This window comes from Photinus pyralis, unplaced genomic scaffold (genome assembly GCF_008802855.1).
Source record: "Photinus pyralis isolate 1611_PpyrPB1 unplaced genomic scaffold, Ppyr1.3 Ppyr1.4_unclustered_Scaffold6317, whole genome shotgun sequence".
In the NCBI taxonomy this organism is placed as follows: domain Eukaryota; kingdom Metazoa; phylum Arthropoda; class Insecta; order Coleoptera; family Lampyridae; genus Photinus; species Photinus pyralis.
The window spans coordinates 132,711-148,539 of NW_022171947.1; the positions used below are offsets into that span (position 1 = coordinate 132,711).

The 15,829-nt window shown below is 35.7% G+C and overlaps 1 protein-coding gene across 1 annotated transcript; it reads left to right on the top strand.

Annotated features, from left to right (window-relative positions):
- Positions 1-3,829: 3,829 nt before the first annotated feature.
- Positions 3,830-13,170, top strand: LOC116182622 (the record flags this gene model as incomplete). The annotated part of the gene is made up of 3 exons (XM_031503165.1): positions 3,830-3,881; positions 10,998-12,005; positions 12,160-13,170. Coding segments are annotated over exons 1-3 (2,071 nt in total), but the record flags the coding sequence as incomplete, so codon positions are not given.
- Positions 13,171-15,829: the final 2,659 nt, after the last annotated feature.

Sequence of the window (15,829 nt, forward strand, 5' to 3'; positions counted from 1 at the left end):
AAAATAAAGTCCAAAAATAAATAAATAAATACACCTTCTGTTAATAATTGAAATGGCAAGATCTATTTTACACAAGTATTACCCTGTAACAATTTACGTTAATTAGCAACACAAAAAAATTTCTAGGGCCAACTCTTTTGAAACATAAAATGACGTTCCCTTTTCTCATAAGATCCTTAAGTAATTACTAAGTACTGAAAATTTTCGCCTGATTTTACTTCTCATGCATGACCTACCTTCCCACAGTATCTTCCATTGCATTAATTATTATATTATCTATACATTAAAGCAGCCGACGTTTAATTTAGATTTACATTTTCAGCCCCGTGCTCAAATTAGAACGTAAATAAATCAGCATTTAACGTCTACGCTTGAAATATTGCAAGTTCGGTTTGTATAGCACCAGAAAATTTGCGAGTTTCTCCTTTACACCATTTTTACGCCTCCTTTTTTAACTTCTTAATAATGGCTTGATTAAATATGAATTATATCGTGTTGGAACATTCTTTTTCACGTTTCAGTTTTATCAATAGAATCAGGCAGTTAAGGGTGATTAGAACAGTGATGAATGCAAGTAATTCAGCATCAGCAAATTGTATCGATTTCATGTTGGAGAATTGAAAGTACCTTGACGTGGTTATAAAGCGCAAAGGTATTTATAGGCATTTAGTCACTTACGGCATTATGACGCTCAACGGTATTAACGTGAAACTCAAAGGACTCGTCTATTACCGAGTTTCATGAAACTTGCAATTTTGTAATAAAACCCGCAATGTAATTACAGTAAAATGCAAAGTTGTAATCAATTTTAACTTACAAATTGCATAGAAACATTAATCACTTACACTTGGCATCAAAAGAATCGCACAATGGATTTTCCGTACGAACCATGCAAGGGAGCTAATTAGAATTGCTGTGTGGAGGGAGGTTGATTTTTTCGTCTAAAATTAAAAGCATCGGTACGTTCTACGGGATAGAATAAGTGATGCAAACAAATCGATGAACATTATTCACGATTTGATCCTGTTTTGAAGTCCCTATACGTTTTCTTCCATTGTAAGTCGGCCGTAGGATTACGTCCTATCGTTCGTTTCGGGGTTTATGCGAACACTTGGAATTGGTCTCTTTTCAAAAAGTGTAATCAAGTGTTAACGGCGATCAGTCAAAGTCTCATCACGCGCCGGACTCTTTGCCTTCTTCCCTTGAAGGGTGGCAGGCATCGATCGCACCTCCAGATTTATGACGTCGAGGCGTTGACCGCACTTTTGCGAAAACTATCCTCATCATAAATCCATATCATACAGCCTTTCGATTTATAGGGTGTAAACACGTTCGTGCAAGCGATTGATAACAAAACAACACGGTTCAATGTTGCGTTTATACGATAGAATTGCAGCAGATAAGGGAATTGATGGTCAAACGTTCCCCGTAATATTTTCATCTCAATGACAAAATATTGAATGGGGACTGCAGCTTAAGGGCATTATCGTAACGAAGCGTAAATTTGAGTATTTACCTATCTATATTTAAATTTTAACCGAAGTTAATGTCGATCATTAGGTTTATGTTGTATGCGATATGGCCATCATACAGTTCTGGTCCAGTATACCACAAAACTTTGAAAAATCTTCATCTTCTCGATACCGACGTTGCAACCTAATTCTCATGTCTATATCTCAAACGGTTTGAGCGTGAGAGCTGTGGTTTCATTTTTAATAGCGACCTTGTATATAGCTTGTCACAGCTGGTGGCCGCTTTTCCGTTTCAAAAATTTAGTTTTCAAATTGTATTTTGTTAAACATAGGAAAATTTACACATAATTATACTGCTTCATAGCGAACATGAACAAAAGTATGTCTAGCGATAACAAGAAACGTATTGGGGAAAGCGAGCGCGGTTTCCACGATCTCTTCGAACCTAAGAGTTTCGTTCCGTTCTGTTTAAAGCCGAGCACGTGACAAACATGCAGCTTTACTATTCGTTTAAAAAGGTTTTCATTTAGTTTCAGCAGTGATCACGTACAAATATTGGTATGTGAAAGAATCGATTCCGGTCGATATTCTTTTTGCTGCGTTGTCAGAAATATCCTCGCATACGTGTGAAGATTCGTAGTGCAATTTCGAGTGCGTCGTGGAGAAACGTTTAAACATAGGTATTCGGATTTGTGATAAATTGCGTGTTACCTGTAGTTTTATACAGGGTGTCTTAAATTGAGTAGGATACCATGGCTGCTTTGTTATTTTTATAATTACATATTCGGCTAAATTGGCAAAGTTGTGTAGTTTTTGATGGTAATGGATATTCCGATGCGATATTTTGAAAAAAATTAATGGTTTCGTAGATAATTCAAAAAAAGTGAAAATCGCAATAATTCCATGGCCGTGTCGATGGTAACTATGCGAGACAATAAACGAACGAATTTGGTGTCAATCATAATCAGCCATGGAATTATTTCCATAAGAAATACACATACAACAATGTAAGGTTGATTTCCAAATGAAATACTAAGTGTTTAGTATCACTGGTTTTGTAATTTTTTTCTCTATCGGGTGACGTAAAAATCCAATATGGCGTCTATTTAAAATAAGTAAGTTGATGTCAATATCTCGGAAACCGTCAATAAAAATTTTTTTTTCTACGTTCATTAAATTTATTCTATCCAATCTTGTAACTGGTATTTGAAACTTTTTTCGATAGCTTTCTTTATTACTAAAAAATTTGAACTTTTTAAAAATGGCGATTTTCACTTTTTTTGAATTATCTACGAAACGATTTATTTTTTTCAAGCGGAATATCCATTAGCATAAAAAACTACACAACTTTGCCAATTTAACCGAAGTATATTAATAAAAAAGATAGCCATGTTATCCTACTCAATTTAAGACATCCTGTATATTATATTGTTTCGGATCACTAACCGTAAGGGTTGGTTAAAAGCAAACCCTTTCAAATTGGATAGCGCCTTGTGCGATGATTAAAACATATACAAGGGTAATCGGCGGCGAATTTAAAGACAATTAATCAGTGCATTTAACAACAACAACCCCTTGTTCATAAATTGGGCAAATGTAATAGCTACACAGCGGAACATTCGCCTTTTATTGCTTTGGATAATCACGATCTCGAGTTTTGCCTTGGAACAATTGAAGCCACTTTGTTTGGATTCACGATTCAGATTAACCTTTCTTCCGCCAACCTTTGCATTCATAACGAGGATAATGTTACTAGAGTGGTGTAAAAAATAAACTCTGCTTATAGAAGCGATCTGTTTCCATATTTCTAAAGGAAGCTGCATTTTCCAAGGAGCGATAAGGCCAATTGTTACCAGAAGAGAATATTTCTCACGTCAATAACTGTTAGTTCCTAAAGGAATCGACCTATGGGAACCAAACAAAGGTTATTTTGTTTCGTTGATTGGAAAATTGCATTTAATTTTAGTGATACCATTCCTTTGGTCGGATTAAAATTTTGTTTACCATTCAGTATTTCACACAGGAGAATGTACGTGGTAAATACGAAGGATCAAATTTTGCATAGTCACATGTTTACGAGATATGTATTGCATTTGTTTGTATTTCTTTTTGTAAGCCAAATCGATATTTTAAGCCAATAACTTAGAAAAAATCTTGATCGCCTTTGTTGTACTTAATATATTCAATCAACTAACCAGAATCAAAACTGTACTAGGTACTTTATATCGGCTTCAAATGCTTATCTCCATACCGGGCTTCTAACCGAGATATAATTTGGTCAAAATCTTGCTGCTGGTGTTCTGGAAACGTACGCAAAACATCCAACGGATCTCCATGTAAAGCAACTATGAGGAAAGATGCCACCTCTTCCGCTGTTCGCTTATCGGCAGCAGCCTGCAACTGTCTCAAGTAGGTTGACAACGGTGATTTACTATAGATTATTGGTGGCATAACTCGTATCTTTTTGGTGGGAATACTCTCACACGGTTCGAGGATTCTTTGCACATCACTTTTTTTGGTTTCTTCGATCAAAACACGTCATTCTTCCCGCAAGGATTACGTCACATCCACCTTCGTTCTTTATGGTAGATGACTAGGGTTTCATGACGCCTCGATGTCTATCGAGATTTCTGGCATATTCGATACATTAATACCTAAATAGAATTCACAATACGTACCTAGTAACGAATACTTACGCATTTATTGCGCTTTTTAATGTCTCTTTTCAACTGTTTTATAATATTCGCAGCGTTGCGTTGTTAGTAAATATATGTGGCAACAGGGGCGGACTGGGTACTTACGGGCCAGGTGGAATTGCATAGGTTACGGGCCATTAAAGTATTACTGTAATGAAGATGGGAAGGGGGAGAACTCTGCGGTGCACCACAAACATTTTTTTAAATTGCAGCTGATAATTAAAAGTACATAATCCAAACGAGGCGCGTCGCCTATAATTGTGTTTCAGCACTTTCAAAATACTACAAAAAATGATAAATTCATTGTAAAACACTTACATAGAAACAGAATTTTTTAATGGAACAACGTAACATCAACCCCAATGAGAGAAACGTGTTAATAATTTATTAATACTGCAAGAAACTAAATACAGCACATAGTTATAAATTTCCGACGGGCCAATATGACCTACAGGCCAAGTGGCAATCGCCACCCGCCCCCCCCCGGGCCAGTCCGCCCCTGTGTGGCAATAGGAAATATTGTAGTAAAAAACCCTAATGAAACAAGTACAGGGGGTAGCATCCCCCTCAGATTATAATTCTTTTACTGTCGCCATATTCCGAAAAGAGTTCTGATCACTGGTAGCGTACTGCATTCCAGTGGCGTATCCAACTTACTTTTTTTATGGATCACCCCATATTTTATTGCTGATTTGGAAAGTACTTATTTTTGTGTGGAACATATTATACTTTAGCGATTTCGCTGTTATAACGTTTCTTCCAAGAAATATTGTTCAACTTTGAAAAATCATATACGGGCCGGCCAATGTGAAGTTATCCTCGTCAATTTTAAAAATTTTGTAATACCTATTGCGATCTTTTTGTCAAAACTAACAAAAAAACAAACGATAATACCCCTTTAGTGTCTGGATTTCTTATTGGGCCAGGCTGACATGTGGAACAGTTGATTCTTAAATGCCCACCTTCAGAGAAGTTATAACATTTTCAATTTCGGAATAATTGCGGAATTCCAATAATGGCGATTGTTAGACCTAAATTGAGTTAATCATTTGCGAGCGTCCAGCAGTGCGTTTTAAGTTGACACAACCGCAGTTTTTAAGCTTATTCATACATAAATAATCAACAAAAATTGTTTCTGGATCTGTAAGCGTAAATAACACTTTTTTTTTCATGTAGTAGGTTTTTTCGGAGCAATCCCCGTAGCATTTGTGCTAATCGACCTGCATATTTACACACAACTAAAATGGATGTTTACATTTTCACATCCACTTAACTTTAATTACATTAGTGAAGTAGATGGTTTATTAACAGATAATTGCTTATTATATTAATCTATTCCGACTGAAAGCCTATGTTTATCGCTAATAATTTAAAAACGCTACGACTACTGATACGATCAAGAATTAACACGGTCGGTGGCTATCGAGAATGAAGCTGCCCAAGAAATCATAAATATTCTCGACTGGACATTTACAAACACGATCAGGCCACAGGATACCTTTACCACATGTTCGATTCTCACACGGCAACTCGGATTTGAGCTTTAGCAGGAAAAAAGTTTTATTCCAATTTAATGCCGTGCGGAATAAGAAAAAAAAGCGACGAAAAGATCCCCCAATAGTTATAATTTACGCGATTGCACTTATAAAGCTAAAGACGAAGCCTTTTAATGTTATTTGTTTGTTAAAAACATTCTCGCGCAGTCAATGGGTTTCGTTACTTTTATTTAACGATTGTAGAACAATAAAGATTAGGGATGTAAAATGTAGCCTATCGCTAGCAATTTTTCATAAGGAAAATGTTATTGGTTTGTTGGAAGTTTTCTATGAATCCTAAATCCCATAAAATAGAATAGTTATTCCCCATTCATAGCCCATCTCAATATCAGACGGGAAAATCGTATCATAATGTAGATTACAAAATTAGTTTATAATTCGGGCGTTCACTTACTTGTGAAAAACAATTTCGATGTGATTACAGGGCTTCTAAGAGATGTGGGTGGTTTATTGAAAGCCGGCAATAACTGTATCTTTACGCTTTCCACATACGCCGCTTTTAGAATAACAATATTTGAAGGGACGTGACTATTTTGTGTTAATTCCGGATGTCGCTGTTTAAAATTCTATTTGAATTGCTAAGGTGGAATCCTTTATTTTAATTAAGTGGTCTGCTTCGCCTCTTCCTAATCTGTCGATAAAAAAAAAGCCACAGCACCACGACCCGCTTACATAATTTCTCTAACCGCTACAAAATTTGCATGCCGTCGCAATTAGATCTCTCTTAGAACTTTACGGGATTAGGCTCGTCTTATAATGTCAAAGGGGTTTGAAATGTTCAGCAAAACACGTTGATATAAAATTCCAACTGTGGGATAAAACTTTTGCGGCTCACTGTTGAGGGATTAATTTCCCCTTTTATGTAGTTGCCTGTAATTATAACTGCCATCCTATCGCATACGTATTATAATCGTTATATATGCGCTTTGATGCATGCGTTTGAGTATTTGAAATGATGCCCGATCGATCCGTGCAGTTAGTGTTCACTTCGATTGAAACCGTTACTTGGTGGATTAACTAAACCACCTCAATGAAAATGCATTAATTTAATCTGCCGTAGTTACATATTAAAATCCGCGACGAATGCAACGTTCTAGCGATTATCTTTTTTGCTCCCCCTTTTTTTGATGTCGGTCATCATGATAAACAGGGGATTTAGAATATCGTTTTTAAGGGTTCGCCAGATTTTACGTGAGAGTTCTTTATTGCTCTCAAAAGAGAACTTTACCGCCTATAGTTAAGAAATTGATAGTAATTACCTACCATTAGGATATAATCTGATGATCCCTTTTTTCCAATTCAGTTTGGGTGTGCATTTGTTTTTAAATTTACTCAAACAAATATAGATTCAGTTCATTTAAAAGGTAACCTTTTTTTTGCGAAGAGCATTATATGGGGTAGCTTTATCAGACGCTTAAATATGTTCACCCTTTCCATTTGTGAAACGTATCAGTAAATGTGACTGTGTGTGGTTGACTTGTACTTCCACGCACTTGATTGACATGTTATATTTTATATATTTTATATATTTTATACCTATATTTTATTTTATTTTATATTTATTTTATATATTTTATATATTAAATTAAACAAAAAATTCTGTCCAACCGTTCACTTTCTTAACAATATAATAGTAATTTAGAGGACTTCAAGTACTAGTAGTGAAAAAAATAGTATACAGGGTGTCTTAAATTGAATAGGACAACATGATGGCTATCTTTGTTATTATTATACTTACAGATCTGGTTACATTGGAAAAGTGGTATAGTTTTTGATGCTCATGGACAAGGCAAGGAATAATATGCACTTCAACATGTAGAAATATGCGCATATATATGCACAAAAATAGTGATAACTATGCATCAAATATGAATGATGTTCTTTTAAAATGCACAATTTTTCCACAAATTTTGGTATTTAAAACAATAGGTTGCAACAACTTCATAGTATATTTTTCCAAAAAAAATGCACAAAATATACCTAAAAACTAATTAATTTCAACTTAAACTAAATAACTCTTAATCTTTATTTTTTAAGGAACTAAAACAATGTATAATTAAATGTTTTTCGCAAAAGTTTCTTGCTTTGCAATTTTATAATAGACCAGAGACAAAAATTCTTTAGAAATAACTACACAGGGATCAAAAATGCTTGAATATGCTCTTGATAATATTTTATGCACAAGGGCACGAAATATGCAAAATATGCAAAAATTAATTGGGTTATTTGAACTCTGTTCAAGTTGATCAGCACAGATCCAAAAGCACACACACGGTATATTATTAATTTAAAACATGCATTTGCATAAAATCACTGCCTTGCTCATGGATATTCCGATCTGAGATTTTGAAAAAAATAAATCGTTTCCTAGATAATTGGAAAATTGTTAAAAAAATTCAATGTTTTAGTAACAAAGAGAGATATCAAAACAAGTTTCAAATAAAAGTTGCAAGATTCCATGGGATAAATTCAATGGGTGTAGAAATAGTTATTTGTACAACTAGTTAGTGATACTTTTTTAGATGACACTTTTAACACGTGTTATACACGAAATTTTTTTCCATAGTGATCCTTAACAATCCATAATTGAATAATATCATTGACAATCGCGATTTAATGTCGTTCAAAAATTGGGCTATTGTTCATAGACAGCACTAAACGTTATTGAAACCCATAGTAAAAATCGTGAAAAAAAGTACCACTTTCCATACGATTTTGTGACAAAAAAATTTCGATAATTTGATAACTATACAACAAAATTTTTTAAAATGGCGGAAACCGAGATATTGACATCAACTTCCTTATTTCAAATAGACACCATATTTTATTTTTACGCTACTCGATAGAGAAAAAAATTACAAAACCAGTGATACTAAACACCTTGCCTGGCGACTATGCGAGACGGAACGAATTTAGTTTCAATCACAATCGGTCATGGAATTATTGCCATAAGAAATACATTGTAATACATTGTTCGAGGCAAAAATGCAAAGTTGATTCTTATAAGGAAATTAGGAAGTTGATGCCAATATCTCGAAAACCGACATTTTGAAAAAGAATTTTCTACGTCCATTGAATTCATCCGATCTAATCTTGCAACTGTTATTTGAAACTTTTTTCAATAGCTGTCTTTGTTACTAAAATATTTAATTTAAAAAAAAAGTCGTTCTTCACTTTTTCCCAGTTATCTACGAAACGAATTATTTTTTTTCAAAATATCGCATCGGAATATCCACCAGAAACTACACAACTTTGCCAATTTAAACGAATCTGTAAGTATAAATACCATGTCGAAAGACCTTTCACATATAATGAGAAACACGTAAAATATACGAGAATAGATCTACACCACTGAGCAACCAAAACATCATTCGAACATAAAACAATAAAACTTTTTTTAACGCGCTAATCTCTAATGCGAATGCACAATATTTACTGAAAACGAAAATTACGCATACTTTAATGTCAATAACAAGTGCACTAGAGGGAATCTACCGTTTGCAGAGCCCATCGGGATTTCAGGAATAACTACCAATAAGTTAAGGGATAAAATGTTTTATGTAATCGTAAAATGCCAATTAAAAGGCAAATGGAAAGTATGCCCGCAATTTATTTTATTCAAACCTCTTCTAAATTAAAACTTATTCGAGCTTAAATTGGGAAAAATTTATTTAACAATTTTCCGGAAAGGCATTTTCCAAGTTTGAAAATATTTCGTAGTATAATCACGAAATTCAAAGGTCGAAACGATTAAGTTCGAATATCTTCTAATCTTTACCAACTGGAATAATTGCAAAGCGTTGCCGAATTAACAGATGTTATAAATTAATTCAATAACTCGGAAAATTTCGTTCGGAGTTTTTTCCCTTTAATTTTTTTTTTGTTCGTCGAATTTCCTTTCATACGTCGCGTCGCTTGTTATATTTCGGTATGAAAGGCGAATATAAAAGGGAGTGACGTTTTTATCATTCGAAGAACATCAAAGTTGATTTCGATAAGTTTAAAAAAAAGAATTTCGCCTTACAATCGGTAAAGTCAGCGTGTATTTACGAAATTTCCCGTATCGAACAGGAAACCTCGCACGACCACTGCAAATTTAATCAAACAAACCCATTTCATTTCATTCTGTCGATGGAAGGCTGTTTATTATTTCAGCGGCGCGGTCAGTGGTAATAATGCGAGCGCGCAACCCTGTTTATATAGGGGTTGCTGTTGATAGAAGTTGGGGGATGAACGTGGACGGCCTGAATCCGCGCCGTTCTCGGAATGCATAGCACACCGGGAAACTCTGCCACCAAATTCCACGTAAGGTTTTGCGGTACTGTAATTTCTGCGATTTATGTGCGTTCGCTCGTCTATAAATGCGCAATTTGTGGCCGCCGCCGCAGGGCTGTGGTAATGATTTACAAATACTCTCCGATTTTAGAAACTAATGACCATGTTATAATAACCCCGGGACAATTCGATTGCGATTTTTCTTTAATACCCTCCCCCGAAGCCACCAGACACACGCAAACATAAATTGCTAATTAGATGTAAAGAGAGTATCGCATTTTGAACACAACTTGGAAAGTTATTATGAGTTGTAATCTAGCTTTTAATTGAAAACTGTACCCTGTGTTGCGCTCAATTGTTTAATTACTGAAATTCCGTTAGGTACCTACTGATGAATGTTCCCTGTAACGTACAACTGATAGCAACTAATTTGTGTGAAATTGCACCGAAGTTAAACAAAGTTTCAGAGAACGTGCATTCTGTAGGGATGAAAATAGTTTGTTAAAATGTTTCCTGCCGTTGTCACGAACATACACCTACAATTCTGTATTGTTTTAACAATATTAAATGTTACAAATTGATCGTTTATGAAGTATGCGACATTTCTCTAGCATTCCTACAAACGGATTGAAAAAGAGCATTGTGTTAAAAAGTGATGCAACTTTTGAACTAGCGGCAATTTCAACTGTTGAAACTTGAAACTTTGACATATGCCTGGCGTCGCCGCCTCTCCCAGGATTTAGTCAACTGTCGTGAGGATGCGTCCTTGGTAGACACTATCAGGGACGTTTCTCCACTACTTTGCTGTCATCGCGCTGGCCCGCGACATATCATACTTGGATATAATGTAATTCGGATTGATCGGGATGGCAGAGGCGGTGGTATCTGTTTTTTTATAAGAGAAAACTTAAAATTTAAATCCATTAAAACGACCCTTCTGGATCATATTGAGGAGTTGTGGGTAAGGATCTACTTAAATAATAAAGTTGTTGTTGTAGGAGCCATATATCGGCCGACGAAAGGCAGTGGTACTCGATTTTTAGCAGCCATTGAGACGTCATTAGCTGATATGTCTGTGGAGTCCGATCAGTTATTTTGTCTTGGAGATTTTAACCTTAATTACTTGGATTATTCTAATTATCTTAGCATGAACCTGTTTTCTATACTGCGTTCGTTAAATCTCAAGCAGGTAGTAACTGAACCTACTCGAATTACGGCTAATAGCGCCACTCTTATTGATCTTGTCATTACTGATAATGATTGTGATGTTCTGAGCACTCAGGTTGTTGATATGCATACTCTTACTGATCATTTGTTAGTGGTTTGTCGAATTAACCTAATGTGCAGCACCCCACCAGCATTGGAAAGAACATATCGAGATTTTAAGCACTTTTACTATCAGTTATTTGACCGCGACTTAAGAGCTGTCAATTGGAACACAATTTACAATCTTCCTAGCATAGATGATAAAGTGGAATTTCTTACTGTAAATATTATACATTTACTAGATGTTCATGCTCCAGTGAAAACATCAAAATTTATAAAACCATTCGCTCCTTGGTTGACGGATACCTTGAGGATTATGATGTCATTAAGAAATAAAGCACTTCAACGCTTTAAACACAGTGGATGTCCTAGTCATTGGGATTATTATAAAACCCTGCGTAACCTAACAAACACTGCAGTTAAAGCTGAGAAGAAGGCGTATTTGGAATTTACGTTTAAGACCAAATCCCCAAAGACTGTATGGCACTCGTTGAGGAAAATGAATATTTGCGGTTCTTCTAGTAATATATCAATTCCACCTAATTTGAACGACGTTAATAAGATTAATGAATACTTCGTAGAATCGGTGAGGAGCGCATATGATAATATTGATATCATAAACAAATATGCCAATAACTGCTACCACAAGGACTCTACAAGGTTTTGCTTTACTTTAGTTGATGAGGTGATAATTGCTAAGATCTTAAGTAAAATGTCGTCCAAATCAAGTGGCTGTGATGGTATAAATGTTGATGTTTTAAAAATGTGTTGTCCATTTTTGTTACCTCATATAACTCACATAATTAATTCTTGTATGGAAAATTCGGTATATCCAACAGCTTGAGGGCAGGGTCATACCTGTTCCAAAAACTGCTCATGTTAAAAGTTTTAAAGATTTACGACCAATTACAATATTGCCTGCATTGTCAAAAGTCTTAGAGAAGGTACTAGAATACCAGTTACGGCAGTTTTTAAGTAAACATAGCATATTGCCATTGACTCAGTCAGGTTTTCGAGCGGGATATAGTTGTGCAACCGCACTATGTAGTATAGTTGATGATATCGTTACCGAAACTGATTGTGGAAAAATCACTATTCTGGTTCTACTTGATTATTCTAAGGCATTTGACATGTTAAGCCATCAAGTGCTCAATGCAATATTGAAATTCATCGGACTGGATTATAATGCTTTAAAGCTTATACGTAATTACCTGAGTGATAGATGCCGAAGAGTAACTCTAAATGGAGTGAACTCAGAGCTTACGACTGTGTCTAGAGGTGTTCCGCAAGGTTCCATATTAGGACCCTTGTTATACACAGTTTATACATTTAATTTATTGACAGGACTAAATCACTGTAAATACCATCTCTATGCGGACGATACCCAGTTGTATTACTCTTTTACAAGAACTGAACTTGAATCCTCTTTGGCATGTATCAATGAAGATCTAGAAAATGTACACAAGGCATCGGAAGAACATTCGTTAATAGTTAACCCTGCAAAATCGTATTTTATAGTGTTCGGTGATGACAACATTGGCATACACAATAAAATTGCATTAAAAATTGGCAATGACTCAATTCCATCGGTGAAGTGTGTAAAAAATGTTGGTGTGCTTATTGATTGTAAATTGAGATTTACCCAACACATCGACAACCTTATTGCTTCGGCTTACGGTCAATTGAGGAGTCTTTACTCAAGTCGTCATATTCTTGGTACCAAACACAAGGCTGTTCTCTGTGACTCGTTGGTTCTGTCGCGATTTAACTATTGCGATGTTTTGTATGGTCCATGTTTGTTAGCTAAAGACCGTGACAGAATTCAGCGAGTACAGAACTCGTGCTTACGTTTCGTGTTCGGTATCAGGAAATATGACAGAATTTCGCACACCTTACCTCGACTTGGTTGGTTGAATATGTTGGAAAGAAGGCAACTGCATGCTTCGTCACTTTTTAGAAAAGTTTTAACTCATAAGATACCACCGTACCTGTACGATAAAATCACCTTCCGGACCGATGTGCATCATTTAAATCTGAGGCACAGGGGTTTAGCTTCCATCCCTATACACAATTTAGCAATGTTTCAACGCTCTTTTTTATTTAACATCTGCAAGTTTTGTAATAATTCGGTGTACAGACAGTTATTGCCCCTGCCCAAAGATGCCTTTAAACGGAAAATTAAAAAATTATTAATCAAAGAGCGAAATTTAACATAATTTTATTATTGTTTTGTTTTTTTGTTTTTGTTTTTCTTTCCTTTGTTGGTAGGTAGTTACTTAGTAGATTTGTGCTTGTTTTCAATCAAAATTGAACTGGTAATTGTTTTATTTCGTAGAATCTATGTGTATAAATATATTCTTTATGTGTCTAGGGGTACAGGGGGAAGAACAGGTAACCTACTGGTTTATCTGACCCTGAACGCTCTTTTTCACGGTTATGGTGTAGGAACCATTTTTTTTTCCTAATCAATAAAATCCATTATTATTATTATTGTCGGTGTTTCTTGTGAGAACTCAGGTCTAGCCTGGTTAACTAATCGCACGGATTAAAATCAAGTAACGATTAGTGTCTGTGTCTGGTGTAGTTATGTAGGGTCCAAAAAAAAAAAAATTAATTAATTAAAAATTCACACATTCACATTGGAAAGCTAGAGATAGTATGTAATTCATACTTACCAACATAGCTATTGAGGAAAGAGGAAAACAAAACAAAACAAAAAAAATCATTATAATAATTCCTGTAATTTTATTAAATGGAGTTTATTGTGTAAGTGTTTCTTTGGCTTTGCGTTTGGGTTGAATACGAGTGGGTTGTGATAACGTGGTGTGTTTATGTGAAGGAGTTTTATGTTTTTTAACTGTGCTAGGACGTGTAACTTTATTGGGTGGACCTGTCTTTGTAGTGCATGTTGCGTTAATTGTATTTATGGTGTTTCTTTGTTCTTGAGGTTGTATTTGTGTGGTTGCTTGGGTTTTTGGTGGAGATATTGCAGTATTTTGTGAGCCTGTGGTGCTGTTAAGGTTTTTGCGCTTCGGTTGTATAAGAGTGGGTTGTTTCTGAGAAGAAGAAGTTTTGTGTTTTTTAACTGTGCTAGGACGTGTAACTTTATTGGGTGGACCTGTCTTTGTAGCAGTGCCGTTCCGTAGAACGTCCCGGCCTGGTCATGCAATCATAATACCCGGCCCAAAAAATTGAAAATACGCCGTCACGGCCACCGACCCGGGCCCGTAGATCTTAGAAAGAAAACTGAGGTTGAGTTAGCATTAATTAGCGTTTAGAAAGCAGGTAAAGTGGGTAAAGCTAAAGATAGGATGGCTTGCAGCCTTGCACTTGCGTTGTGCAGTGAGAACAATGGTAGATTTGTCGGTGACTCCAAAAAACATTTTACCTCAGTCAGACTGAATAAACAGACTATAAAGTGCCTCGTTTATTATTTTTTCGTATGTGTTTCCCGGCCCTGCATTGTCCCGGCCCGGTCAACTACTGTCCTTTCATGACCTCGACGGGACGGTACTGCTTTGTAGTGCATGTTGCGTTAATTGTATTTATGGTGTTTCTTTGTTCTTGAGGTTGTATTTGTGAGGTTGCTTGGGTTTTTGGTGGAGATATTACAGTATGTTGTGAGCCTGTAATTCTGTTAAGGTTTTCGCGTTTCGGTTGAATACGAGTGGGTTGTGATAACGTGGTGTGTTTCTGTGAAGAAGGAGTTTTGTGTTTTTTAACTGTGCTAGGACGTGTAACTTTATTGGGTGGACTTGTCTTTGTAGTGCAAGTTGCGTTACTTGTATTTATGGTGTTTCTTTGTTCTTGAGGTTGTATTTGTGTTGTTGCTTGGATTATTGGTGGAGACATTACGGTATTTTGTGAGCCTCTAGTGCTGTTAAGGTTGCTGCGTTTGGGTTGAGTACGAGTGGGTTGTGATAACGTGGCGTGTTTCTGAGAAGAAAGACTATTGTGTTTTTTAGATGTGCTAAGCCGTGTAACTTTATTGGGCGAGGGCGTCTTTGTAGTGCGTTTTGTGTTACTTGTATTTATTGCGTTTGTTTGTTCAGGAAGTTGTGTTTGTGTGGTTGGTTGAGTTAAGGGTGGAGATATTACAGTATGTTGTGTGTCATGTTGTGAGTCTAAAGTGCTGTTTAGGCTTTTGAGTTTGGGTTGTATACTAATGGGTCGTGATAATGTGGTTTGCTTCAGAGGTGAATCTTTGATTGTAGTATATGTTGTATCATTTGTTGTACTTGTTTGTTCGGTAAGTTGTATTTGTGTGTTTGTTTGGGTTAGAGGTGGAGATATTACAGTATGTTGTGTACCTTGTTGTGAGGGAGTGCTGTTGTTTACATGTATACGTTGTGGATCATTTCTGTATGTAGTATCTTGTGTTATGTTTAGAAATTTACGAACAATATGGCATGTGTTGATAATGACTGCTTTTTGTAAATTTTTGTATGTGTTTTTGTCTAAACCTAATAGTTGTAAATTGTGGTGTATTGTCTTTGGTATAACTCCGGTAGCACTAAGAATAATGGGAACTAGGTATAACAGTAGATTTCATTCTCCATTGCGT